This window comes from Hypanus sabinus, chromosome 12 (genome assembly GCF_030144855.1).
Source record: "Hypanus sabinus isolate sHypSab1 chromosome 12, sHypSab1.hap1, whole genome shotgun sequence".
Lineage (NCBI taxonomy): Eukaryota > Metazoa > Chordata > Chondrichthyes > Myliobatiformes > Dasyatidae > Hypanus > Hypanus sabinus.
This window is the reverse complement of record NC_082717.1, coordinates 19728888-19743105: the sequence shown is the minus strand read 5'-3', so window position 1 is coordinate 19743105 and position 14218 is coordinate 19728888. Positions and strand designations below refer to the sequence as shown.

The 14218-nt window shown below is 42.3% G+C and overlaps 1 protein-coding gene across 3 annotated transcripts in view; it reads left to right on the top strand.

Annotated features, from left to right (window-relative positions):
• The window catches only part of ltbp1 (latent transforming growth factor beta binding protein 1), a 416523-nt gene that overhangs the window by 351025 nt on the left and 51280 nt on the right, over window positions 1–14218 (top strand). For all 3 annotated transcript variants that reach the window (XM_059985624.1, XM_059985626.1, XM_059985625.1), the window contains 3 exons: window positions 4556–4684; window positions 7418–7558; window positions 11397–11537. In XM_059985624.1, the coding sequence (XP_059841607.1) occupies window positions 4556–4684; window positions 7418–7558; window positions 11397–11537 (411 nt within the window). The remainder of the gene's footprint in view (window positions 1–4555; window positions 4685–7417; window positions 7559–11396; window positions 11538–14218) is intronic.

The following is a 14218-nucleotide window of genomic DNA, read 5'->3' as shown; positions in this document are numbered from 1 at the left end:
AGTTGCACTCTGCCTCCTCTTCCAGCTGTCTATCACCTCTCTCACGATTCTGCTTTCTTCTACTACACAGTGCTTTCCTCTTACATTCCTTCTTCATCTTTCCTGCCTATCCCCTCCCTGCTTCCCCTCCCCCACCCCTTGATCTTTCCTCTTACTGGTTTTTCACCTGGCACCTACCAGCCTTCTCCTTCCCACCTTCTTTATAGGGCCCCTTCCCCCTCCCTCTTCAGTCCTGATGAAGTGTCTTGGCCCAAAACATTGACTGCTCATTTCCACAGATGCTGCCCGACCTGCTGAGTTCCTCCAGCATGTTGTATGTGTTGATCAGCCTTACTGCTTGATGGGGGTAGAACAAGCAGTCCATGAGCAGGGTGGGTGTGATCTTTCAAGATGTTACTGGCCCTTTCCTGCCATCTCTCTGGATGCTGGGTAGCCTGGTGCCACTGATGCATTGAGCAGATTTGGCTACCCATTGCAGAGCCTTCCTTTCCACCACAGGTGCGATTTCCACGCCACACAGCGATACAGCTTGTTATGATGCTCACCACTGCGCAGTAGTAGAATGAAGAGATTAGATGAGAAATGTAAAATGGAGGTTGATAGGTTCTTGATTAGTAAGGGTGCCAAAGGTTATGGGGAGAAGGCATGAGAATGGGGTTGAAAGGGATGATAAATTAGCCATGATTGAATAGTGGAGCAGACTCGATAGCTGAATAGCCTGTAAGGCTCCTGTGCCTTATAGTCTTATGGTCTAATGCGTATTTGAGGTATAAAATGTATTTGGTGAAAGTGGGTTTTTGGTGGTCGATGCTGGCTTGGTGGACTGAAGGGACAATTGATGTTCTGTTTGAGAGATGCCTCGTACATGTTCATTTTCCTGCATCACTCTCAAAACTGTATTGGTAGAAGCCAAGAAGCAATGTGAACCAGGTGGCTGAGAGTGGAAAAGAGAGCAACTGCTGTGATAATGCATCAAATTACAATTATTGTAAACTAAACTAAATTCCTTTGTGTAAGTGTAGCATAGTGACGATGTTGCTGGACTTCTTTCAAGAGGTCACATGTCGTTAATATTGAGACATAAGCACCAATCCCACAGTGACAACGAGGGAATTTAGTTAAATAAATCCATAATTAAATAAACCTGGAGTGAAAATTTAGCTTTATAATGTTGATTTCAAAGATGCCATGGTTGTTGTAAACACCATATTAAGTTTATTTGTACTCCATGGTGAAGTAAATCTGTCATCTTGACCTAATCTGGGTTAGATGTGACTCCAGGCCCAATGCATTGTCATTGACTCCTATCTGCACTCTGTGTTCAAGAGAAAATAAAAAATGAGTCATAAATGTTAGTCTTGCCAGTGATGCTTCACATGAATAACTCACTTTAAGTGCAAAAAGGTAGGCGAGGTTCAGTGGATTAGATAACGTAGACTTATTATGATTATGTAAAGATTCTCTTTGTACTGAGGTCAATTGTTTGTGTTATGGGCGCAATCAAAACTCCTCATTTAGAATAGCATTTGTAAAACAGGATGGGTCAATGCATCTTCGGGCCCATGTGATTTTGATATCTGATCAACCTTTCCCCAAACTCTTTGTGTTTAATATCCAGTTTCCAATTGTTAGTCTATCTTCGAAGCATGCTTTGCTTTAAGCAATAGGTCAACATTGAGTGTAACTCACATACGCATATCCTGTCAGTGAATAAAATAATTTTAATTGATTAGGCGAGTAAGCAAGGAAGCTAATAATTTGGCAAGTGAAGTGAAATTCAGGCTGTCACATATTGCTGTTGTCTTTCTACTTTCCCCACTCTCCCTTATTCACTCATCCATTGAAAAACACTGTGGATTCTTCATGAAGGGAGGCAACAGATGGTGAACCTAAACCATTGTAACATTCAAAATGCTTTGTAAATAGGTTTCTTTTTCTTGAGTGCTACCTTATGGGCATTATAAAGATATTGGCACAGTACTTATACAGAGCTTCAGTTTAACCTATAGGGAATTAAAATTTCTAGCTTCCAACCTTTATCTTTCACAATTAAAGGATTGAGCTTTTTAAGGAGGTAACTACAATAAGTAATGATAGTAGTGCAATTGTAATGATTGGCATGGACTTCAGTATGGCTTTTGACAAAGTAGACACTTATTCCCATCAGCAGATGGTAGGCGAACTGAGGGATACAAATTCAAAATGATAAGCAAAGGACACAGTGAGGAATGTGAAGAAAATCTCTGTGCAGGGAGCAGTGAAGTCTGTTGAGTGCAAGAATGATGGAAATGGTGTCGTCAGGTTGTCCAAAAGGGAACCAAGGGTTGGCATGAGGGAAAATAATTTTAAGGGCAATGCAGAAGGAGCTGGGGAATGGGACCAAGTCAGACATGCCACATTATTCTCCAACAGGAAGGTGTAGGTTATAGGCAGGGTGAGAATTGTTGCTGCATTGGGTCTGTGGGTGAGGTGTATTGTGATGAGTTGGGCTTTTTGATGAGATTGGTGTCAAGTTGGCAATTTGATTTGGGTGGCATATGTAGTGTGGCTTTTTGTTGGATGTGATCTTAATGGTGGGATTTGAGGGCGAAGCACACTGTCCGATGGGTATGTTATTAATGAGGTGTGTTGATTGCAATGCTAATCTTGAGTAGGATTTGCGGGGGGGCTTATGGACTAGGGCCTTATTGTGAATAACCTCACTACTTTTACTCTCTGCACTACTTATTTAATTCAATTTTTAATATATATTATTCATTGCACTGTACTGCTGCTGCAAAACAATAAATTTAATGCCACGTGTTAGTGATATTGAACCTCATCCTGGGGTGGTTGTGGGTGAGGAACGTTGTGGGGTGGGGTAAATTGTCTGTGGGTGGGGTCAGAACTAGCCCCATTGTATTACAGGAGGTACTGGGAGTAGGCTCTCTTCTGTAATATGCGAAGTGATATTACGTGACTCTTGCCTCGGGATGATAGCCCCCAGCCTGGCCAAACATAAGAAATCTCGTTTGGGTGGATGCTGTGCGATGTGTCCGCTGTTACAAATCAGTACCACAAAATGACAAACAGTCCACAATATGTGATTAAACGATTGAGCTTTATAATTCTTAATTTGACTACATGGTTAGTAAAGAAAACAAAAAAAAAGGGCCCATTCTCATGAAACAAGTCTATTGCACAAAGTTGGAGCTCACTGATAAGCCGTTCGTCCGCCATCAACTTCCTCCGCTCGTTGCTGACCTTGCTCCAAGTCCATTCCATCCAGCGGTCTACCAACTCTCTCCATTTGCGTCTTCTCTCCTCATCTCTCCCCAGCAAAATACCTGCAAATTCCTGGCTCCCAGACACACAAGAAAGAACAATGTCCCGCTCATTGGCTAGCGTGCCCCGTTATCTCTAGTCACAATCCAAACCTTGTTACTACTGAGAAACCATTACCTCAGCAGTGGAACATTACAGAGAAGCCATTACATTAGCAGTGAAATCTTACAGTGTGTTACATTATATAAATGAAGAAGGAAAATGTGAAATATAGCAGAAGATCTCCAAGTTATCCATCCTGCTTTTAAACTCCAAAACTGGCATTCTAGGGCATTCAGAAAAAAAATCACGAAAGCTGCATATTTTTATCAAAAACTTCAATCTCAGTGAACAAGTATTTAGTGATTCCATTGTTATTTGCACCATTGGCATCCTCTAGGAATCCCTCAAATTGCAAGGATAAAATCTGAAATAGAGGTTGGGACAGGGATAATGAGCTCATTCAAGCCCATTGTATCTGTAACAGCAATTAATGATAGAGATTTGCTCCATGGTGCCCATTCCAGCAGATCCTAAGGTCTGTCTCTGACAAAATATCAAATGGGATCAGTACTTAGCATCAGGTGGGTCTAGAGACCAATTGGACCATAGTACAGGCTAGGTCCTTATCTGAGTCTGTTCCCCAAAACTGGGAGGTTCTGTACATTTTGGAGCTGTTGGCAACCCTGAAATGAATTAACTACTCTGCAGGAAGGGCGGTGGGGTGGAGATACGTCTCTACCAAAGGAGGTGTAAGCTATGGGGGCAGGTAGTGGAGTTGTATGAGCAGCCGGGGAAAATCACAAGTCCTGGTTTTGTAACCACTGACGCCAGGCAGACAATCTCTGAGCAGTATTGATAATGGGCAGGGTCACCTGCCTTGTAACGTCACTATCCAGAAGAAGGCAGCAGCAAACCGCTTTTGTAGAAAAATTTGCCAAGGACAATTACGGTCATGACCACGATCGCCTCTGTCACTTGATGAACGAGCGAACTCTGCAGGAGACCAGTGAAGTAAAAGCCTCCTTCAATCATAATAATTATGTGATGAAATAACTTTAATCCTCTGCTTTGTCCAGATCTCTATGTAATGCATCTAAATGGTTGTGGACTCAATAGCGGTGCCAAGGATAGTGACAGCATTGGATAAGACCCTGTGGATTGAGTGTTTTGGAAGATACTGCGCTCTGGTTTGATTAGAATCAGATGTCCGCTCTGCAGTTCGTTTCTCACAAAGATCTTCTGTTCACAGATGCCAATGAATGTGTTTTGTTTGGAGAGGAGATCTGTAAGAATGGGGCTTGCATGAACACAGAGCCTGGCTATGAGTGTTACTGTAGACAAGGCCTGTACTATGATCCAGTTAAACTGCATTGTCTGGGTAAGTTTTCTGTGGAACTCATGATATAATTGAAAATTACAACTGTGTAATAGCTGATCACTGAAGGACTATTATCTTAAGAAAGAGAAACGGAATGAGCGAGAGGCAGCAAGGAAAGGCAAAGAGGTATATGCAGCTGTGATGAACTAGCGTGTGCCAAGGTGAAAAACATGGGACTCAATAAATTAAAAAAAGGTGTGTTGGGGATATGGTAAAACTGCCAGAAATGCAGCAAAGAAGGGGTTAAAATAACTTGCAACATGAGTGAATCTGCAGATGCTGGAAATAAATAAAAACACAAAATGCTGGCAGAACTCAGCAGGCCAGACAGCATCTCTGGGAGGAGGTAATAACGACGTTTCAGGCCGAAACCCTTCATCAGGAGTGAAGTAACATGGGATGGTCGGTGGGGGGGGGGGATAAGAAGTGGGGGGAGGGATAAAGTAGAGAGCTGGGAAGTGATAGGCTGGAGGGAAATAGGCTAGGGGAAAGGTGGAGAATTATGGGAAATAAAAGAGAAAGAAAGGTAGGGCTGGGGGGAGAGATTATAGTGAGGGGGGAAAAAGAGAACCAGACTAAAATTATAGATAGGGATAGGGGTATCAACAGAGGTTTGTGAGTTGGATGTTCATGCCGGCAGGAAGGAGGCTACCTAGGCGGGAGATAAGGTATTGCTCCATCGACCTGCGTGTGGCCTCATCTTGATGGTAGAGGAGGCCATGGACAGAAAAGTGGGAGTGGTCTGTGGAATTGAAGTTAAAATAACTTGTTTTTTTTTCCAGTACAGTTAACTTTTGAGGTATCCGTGCATTGTTCAAGACCTGGGAGCTTCATAAATTAGTGCAAGTTGTGCTCCTTTTGCAATGCTGATACACTTATCCAGTGACTCCACCACCTAGCAACTGCTAACCATCTAAAAACTTGCCTCTTAGGACCTTTGGGTGAGACAGTGGGAATGTGGGAGTAGTGTGAGAAGGTGCTTGATGATCAGTGGACCAAAGGCCTGTTTCCATGGTGTATGACTCCATGGCTTGTGCCATGTCAACATCTCGCCCCCCGAGCAGCCTTCATTTTGGGTCTGTCCTGGGATCCCAGTGCCGTTTGTCATTCCCCTTCAGCCTATCAACTTCCCCTGCCCTGTAGTTCAGGGGATCAGCTGGCAAGACATAAATGACAGATACACTGTATTTAAAATTATTTACTTATCAATTAGGCACAGCAACTGTCTTTGTGCTTTAAAGTGATGCCAAGACACTCCGGCTCTGTGCAAGGAGGACCATGCATGGAATTGAAGCACAGCCTCTGTGTTTCAGCTCTCAATTAAATCCACACCACTGTGTCACCAGCAGGTGATCTTTTCAGAATCAAACGCATGAAACTTAAAAAAGGTAGAAGGTAAATTCTCTCCAAAATAGTTTCTTTTAAAAACAAAATCACAACCAGTGACACTGCTTTGAGATATTGACAAAAAATGTAAGTGCTGTGCTAAGAATTACCACGTAACTATTGCTGAATCAAAACCTTAAGTTTCACTATATAGACAGGAAAGCTAAGGTTAAAAACAGGAAATACTGGAAACAAAAAACAGGAGTTTGAAAGTGTAAAGCTGACTTAATGCTTTGGGTGATGACAGGATAATGGATTGTTGTTGATATTGATGTTAGTTTACATTGATATTGAGAAAGTTACTGAGAGCTTCAATATGTCTTGGCTTGCCATTTCTACCCATCATCCCCACCTGAGGCAGGCACACCAATTGTGGCACAGTTGTTTCACCAGCAGTTGCCTCACGTCTTAACTAAATGCTGACTCAGCACCTCAGCCGAATGAGCTGCTGGAGCATGGTATGGCCCACAATTCTTCCTCACCACCACGTGACCATTTTACCATGTTTATTACACAGAAACAGGGAGTCGGAGGTTTGGAAGATAGTACAGGTTGAGTACCCCTTTTCCGAAATGCTTGGGGCCAGAACTATTTCGGATTTCAGACTTTTCTGAATTTTGGAATATTTAATGAGCTATCTTGTGATCACTGTAAGTTCTGACTCTGAATTTATGTGCTGCCAGTAAGCAGTCTTTATCCTACACTTGTTCATCAAAATTATGTACCGATGCAGCCGTTCAGCATGTTAGACTTTCATCTTGGCAAACTCATCAATGAATTTCACCGCTGCTTCGAATTTTTTGCACAAATCTTTAAAAATGTAATGCTGCACCTTCTCTTAAATTTCTGCAACCTGCCTGCTGAGTGTTCACAACAGTCTTCAGTTTTTAGTATGCTGCAATAGATCTGTGCATGTTTTGTGATCAGCATACAATTAAGCAACATGTGTTCACTCAGATGCTTTCAAATCCACTCTTTCAATACACAATCAAATCTTCAATTTTTGCATTATGCAGTGCTTTTCTATTTGCATAAACGTTTGTTCATTGCATATGCAAGGTCACGTCTCAGACTGTCTGTGGTGGGCAAAGACTTGCACATCGCCCTGGAATCTTCCCTGTGCCTCATGGAATTTTCCATTTGTGATGTTATGTCAACCGTCAAAAAATGTCCCATCTTGGTGGTTTTTGGATTTTGAAATTTCAGATAAGAGATACGCCACCTGTATTAGGGAGTTGTTCCAGTGCGTTCTGTAGACTCTAACGCTTAAAATATTTTTATTGCTTTTGCAACTTTTACTTATTAGATAGATATTTGTTGCACAAACTGTTTCTGTTTAATTCCCAGATATTGATGAGTGCCAAGATGAGACCAACTGTGTCGATGGGCAGTGTATTAACACCGAGGGCTCGTACAACTGCTTCTGCACTCCTCCGATGGTTCTGGACCCTTCAGGAAAACGCTGCACTCAGTCTCTGGACTCAGAAGGTATGTTCTGGTTTTGAGACTGAACGGACATTTGATTGATGTTCCACACATGTTACCCGAGGCTTGGCATAAGTACAGTAGCCGAGAGATTCTGCAATTTAGTGCAGAATTCATGTGGGCCACACAAATAAATTTTGAAGAAAAGTTGATTTTGAATAGAAATTATGGACCTGCCATGATTTTACCCCTGGAGTGTGTAAGCATTTACAAATTCATAGAGAATCTTCCAGATATGTATAGTACATTGCTGTGAAAAATTGTCCAGTGCCCATTTCCATCCTTTTTCATTGCCCATATTGCTTTAGACCATGTGTGTAGACACAGAATTGGCGTGAGCACTAGAAGTCTGCTGTTTAAATAGATACTGCCTGATGCAGTTCCTAGTCCCTGGAATGCTTTCCACCACTTCAACAAACTTTTCAGCTTTGACTGCTTCATTTTCACCATCCTCCCTAGACCTAAATGGGATAGAGTGCACCTAGTCAACACCTACAACTCAAGGAATCTGTGAATTCAACTTACCTTTCTTCACAACTTCTGCCATCTCCAATAAGATCTCACCACCAGGTACATCTTCCCTTCCCTTCCCTTTCTGCTTTCCATGGGACTTGCTCTCTCTAGTAACTTCCTTGTCCACTTGTTTCTTCCCTCAGATCCCTCTCCAGGTGCCTATCCCTGCAACCATACTGTGTTACACATGCCCCTACACCTCCTCCCTCATCACCATTCAGGGCCCTGAACAGTCCTTGCAGGTGAAGTAGTCATTCACATGTAAAACAATCAGAATCATTTATTGCATCCTGTTGTGGCCTTCTCGACATTGGTGAGACACCATGCAATTTGGGAGGTTGCTTCACTGTGTACTTTTGATTTGTGTGCGGCAACACCCAGAACCTCCCAGTGGGCAGCTATTTTAATTCCACTTCCCATTCCCACAACAACATGTCTGTCCACGGTTTTCTCTACTGCCACATTGAGGCGAGACACGATTAGAGGAACTGTTCCTCCTATTCCACCCTGGCAGTCTTCACCCTGAAGGCATCCATTTTTCTAACTTCTAGAAACCACTCCCCTCTACCCTTTTTCCCTTATCCCAGTGCCATCTTCCAATCTTTTCCATCTCTTCCACCCTCTCCATCTGCCTATCACCAGACATTCCTCCCGATGGTTTCCCTTCTCACTTCCTCCTGTTGTTCTATGGTCCCCTGTCCTTTCAGATTTCATCTTCTTCGGCCCTTTGTTGCTTCTACCTATGATATCCCAGTTTTTCAATCAGCATGGAGGTCAGTGAGTGGTGGTGTTCTGCAGGGATCTGTTCTGAGACCACTGCTCTTTGTGATTTTTGTTTATAAGTGACTTGGATGATGAAGTGGAGGATTAGGTTAGTAAGTTTGTAGATGACACAAAGGTTGGAGGTGTTATGGACCGTGTAGGAGGTTGTTGCAATTTACAATGGGATGTAGACAGGATACAGAACTGGACACAGAAATGACAGATGGGAGTTCAATCTGAAAAAGTGTGAAGTGATAAACTTCTTAGGATCGAAATTGAAATTGGACTACAAGGTTAATGGTGGGGTTCTTGTCAGAGTAGAGGAACAGGGGATCTTGGGGTCCAAGTCTATAGACACCTCAGAGTTGCTATGCAAATTGATAAGGTGGTGAAGGTGGTATGATGTGCTGGCTTTCATTAGTCGGGAAGTGTTGAATTTCAGAGTCATGAGTTAAGTGTAGTTAGACTACACCTAAGAGGATTGTGCTCAATTCATACGCCTCATTATTGGAAGGACGTGGGAGCTTCAGAGTGGGTGAAGAAGAGGTTTACCAGGGTTTTTCCGGGATTAGAGAACATGTCTTATCAGAAGTGTAGGGTGAACTAGGGCTTTTCTCTTCGGAGCAAAAGAGAGTGAGAAGTGACTTGGTAGAGGTGTACAAGATTATGAGAAGCATAGATAGAATGGACAACCAGAGACATTTGTCCAGGGTGGCAAGAGCCAGCGGAAGAGCACATCTGCTTAAGGTGATTAAGGGAAGTATCAGAGGTAGGAATCTTACACAGCGTGGTGAGTGTGTGGAATGCACTGGCAGGCGTGTGGCAGAGGCTGATCCACTAGATAATCTTAGATACTTAAAAAAATGGAATGTTATAGACTATGTAGAAGGGGAGGGTTAATTTGACTGTATATAGGTTAGTACAATATTGTTGGCTGAAGAGACTTTATTGTGCTGTACTGCTCTTATGTTCCGTCACTCACACTCTTCGCCCCCCCCCCCCCCACCTGTCTTTCTCGCCCCTTTTGCTGGATCCACCTATCACCTGCTAGTTCTTGCTCCAACCCCCACCTATCTTTTAATACTAGCTGTCTCCCCTCTTCCTTTACGATCCCAATGAAGACCCAAAATGCTGACTGTCCATTTCTCACCATAGATGCTGCCTGACCTGCTGAGTTCCTCCCCCACCTCCCCCTTTTTGTGCATTGCTCCCATTTCCTCGTACCGGGAATCTAATTGTGCTTCATTCTCGTTAACTGAATAACTGTGCCCTTAAAGTGACTCTCAAAATGCCTGGGGAATTTAAATACAAGTAACTAAATCAATCTACAATAAGAGCATGTATCAGTGATGACAATCCTGATACTAGTGGATTGTTGTAAAATCCTGTCCAGTTCACAGTCCTTGTTCAGTGGAGGAAATCTGCTGTTAACACAAAGTGAGGCTTAGATATGAATTGATTAATGGTAAGAGACCATGGCTTTAAAAAGGTTGGGAACCCCTGTTCTAGACCCACCAGTCTGGTTTGTTTGCAACAGTTTATTCACTTAAGAGTAATGGGGTATTGATGATAAATCCCAAAAATTACTATATATTTAAAGTAAGGCCTGTTATATATTACTTCTCTGCTGGGAAGCACCTAGATGCTCGACCTTCAATCGATGTGGACATCATCTTTCCTCAATGAAAGTTGAATGCTTTCCAAATAATTTGATGTCCACTATAGAACTGTGTTGTAATGGTTGGAGGCAGAATGGAAAAGAGTAACCCCAAATGGTTGAGTGCATGAAACTAGTTGGCTAAGAGAATTTGAATAAAACGTGGAGGATACACTGTAAGGAATGATGAGACCAATCAGAGAACTTGCACGCAAGGGATGAGTTGCCCTCTGCTATTGCTGAATGAATCAGTGATTTACTAGAGTCACTGTTTCTCTGCACAGAATTCACACAATAGAGAGAAGTAAAGTCACGTGTTGTGACACTCTTGATATCAGGATGAAATGTTTACCTGTGTACTCAGTGACCACGTGCTGACCTAGAAGAGTCTGTTCATCATTTACAATTAAACACACACCACAATGAAAAAGATTTGAATACCTGAGATAACGTTTCTTCTATTCAGAATCAGACCCCCTAATTAGACTATGGGGATCAGCATCTTGGAACAGCTGTTGGTTTAACTTTACCCATTTATGCTTTACTGTTCACCTAACTCCATGATGTCAGTTCAGGAACAGTTATTACCCCTTCACCTTCAGGCTCTTGAACCAGAGGGGATAACTTCACTGAACTGTTCCTACAACTTACACACTCACTTCTAAGGACTCATGATTTCATTTTCTCAATATGTATTGCTTATTTATTTATCATTATTATTATTATTTATTCTTTTTGTATTTGCACAATTTGCTGCTTTGTTTACACTTTGGTTGGCAGTGCTCTTTCATTGATTCTGTTTTGTTTCTTGTATTTGCTGTGAATGCCCACAAGAAAATGAATCTCAGGGTTGTATATGGTGACATGTATGTACTTGGATAATGAATTTACTCTGAACCTTGTTTCTAGATATAGATGAATGTCAGGATCCTTCAAACTGTATCGGTGGTCAATGCATTAACACAGATGGCTCATACAACTGTTTCTGCATCTATCCATTGGTCCTGGACTCTTCAGGAAAACGCTGCATTCATTCACCGGACCCTGCGGGTATGTACCAGCTTTGATCACTGTGCATTAATGTGGGGCATTATTTCCCTTCATTTGAATTTACATCAGAAAAAAACTGTACCTATCTTATATGAAACATGTAAGCTTCTAAGGGGCCATGATAAGGTTGATAGATGTATTCACAGTGGGTGAGTTTTGTACAAGAAGGATCATAGTTTCAAGGTAAAGGGCCAGTCATTTAAAACTTAAGGAAGGTAGAAATTTGGAGCAGTGTGGTAGCATAGTGGTTAGAGTAACACTACTACAATGCCAACAAGCTGGGTTCAATTCCACTCTTGTCTGTAAGGAGTTTGTATGTTCACCTTGTGACTACGTGGGTTTCCTCCCACATTCCAAAAACATACGGGTTAGTAGTTTCATTGGTTACGTGTGTTATTAGGCAGCACTGGCTCACTGGGATGAAAGGGCCTGTTATCATGTTGAGCCACTAAATAAAATAAAGCTTCCTTCTTGCAGAGAATGGAAAATCTGTGTAAATTTCTATCCCAGTGGTGGTAGGGACTAGATTATTAGAAACATGTAAACAGGAGGTAGATACATTTTTCAAAGATTGGTGAATTGAGAGTAATGGGGATCTTACAGAGGTGGAACTGAGGCCTGGGGTAGATCGCCCACAGTTATGTTGAATGGTGAGTGGTTAAGACTGACAGTTCATACTGTAAGACGTAGGGATAGAATTAGGCCCTTCATGCCATTGAGTCTGCTTCACTATTTCATCATGGCTGATTTATTATCCCTCTCAACCCCATTCTCGTTCCTTCTCCCCGTAAGATTTGTTGTCCTGATTAACCAAGAACCAGTCAACCATTTCTTTAAATATGATTTGACCTCCACAGCTATCCATGGCAATGAATGGATAGGTGAAGTCAAGTAGTGGGAAAGGTAAAGGGCTGGAGATGAAGGAAAGCGAGTGGAACATAGGAGAAAAGGAAGGAGGTGGGAGACAAGAGGGATGTGATAGGCAGCTGGGAAGATGTAAGAGGCTGGAGTGGGGAAGAGAAGAAGAGGGGAGGGGAGGGATTTTTTTTGCTGGAAGGAAGATTCGATAATCATGCTGTTATCAAATTCTTGATTAGTTAGGGAGTGAAAGGATACATGGAGATAGCAGGAGATTACAGCTGAGAGAGAAATGGATCAGCCATGATGAAATGGTGGAGCAGATTTGATGAGCCTAAATCTGCTCCTATATCTTATGGTCTTATGGTATTAGTTCCCAACACTGAGGCTGGGTACACTGCTTATTGGACTTGAGGCAAGAGGTCCACTGATTACAAAGTGAAGAAAGAACAGTTGACAATAGGATAAAACCAGTTTCAGTTCAATCAGATTGATACAAATGTACAATTTCCTATAATTATAGAGTCATAGAGTTTACAGCATGGAAGCAGGAGCTTTGACCTAATGAATCCAGGTTGACCATCACACATCCATTTCATACAAATCCAACTTTATTCTCCCACATCCACATTAACCCACCCACGTTTCTACTATTCTCAGTTCAAATGGCCATTTAATCTGTGGAAATTGGCACTCTTCTGCTGCGGTTGCTATAGTGACCGACACTGGCGAGCAGTTGTTCAGCATCAGCCACCAACTGCTTGAATAGTTTAGGACATCCGCCTTTGCTTGCAAGGCCTGAATCCCATCCAGCTATCGAAGCAAAAGCCAGCAGCTTCTTTGTCTTGGCAAATAACACCGTTGTACCAGGGGATCTAAGTAAGATGCAGGAACCAAGTAAACAGATCCAGCATTAGTTACAAGGAGAAGGAATGCATGACTAAGGAAGTCCTGCTGAGATTGCAAATGGCTCTGCTGAGACCACGTTTTGGGTATTATGCATTGATCTCTGAAAAAAGTTGTTAACAACAGGTGACAACTGAGTGGTTTCCAGCTCCCTATTTTTTTTTAGTGTTTTTTTCCCTTTTTTTAATCGTCAGTATGAGATTTGCTACTTCCAACCTGCTCAGACTACTCCAGATCCTGAGGAGTTTTGAAAGCTGGCTGCTACTACAGTCATTCTCTTTGAGCCCTCCTCATTGAATTATGCAAGATATACCATGGGAACCAATATATGCCCATTTTTAGATCATGAAGCACAGATATACCAGAATGAGTCCAGGACAGATTTCCTACAAGGAACAACTGAGTAAGGTTGGGCTATATTAACTGGAGTTCAGACAACGTGTGTAGAATGGCCAAGTGGACCCTGGGTGGTTGTTTCCACAGGCTAAACAGTTGGAAATTAGGATAGCCTCTCATGACAAGAAGTTGGCCACTTAGGACTTGGACGAGGAGATGATGTTGGGTGGTTGCCAGTTTTTAGAACTCTTGCTCAATTGTATGGTATATTCAGGTCTAGAGGCAAGGAAGTTTTGAGCTATAATTATATCTTCCTTCTCTATTTGGGATAATTTGGCACTAGAGAGGCAGTCACTGGATCTTGTTACCTGGTAGGACGGTATTAATTGGACCAGGATAAATTACAACAGCAGTGGGCATGAATTCGGGAGAGTTAGTTGGGTATTGCTGTTTTTGGGCAAGTCCATATCTGACATACAGAGAATGTTTAAAGACCAACTGCACAGAGTACAGGACAGGTATGTTTTGGCCAGAAGGAAGGACAAGGATGACAAGGTAAGAGAACCTTGGAGGTTGAGAGA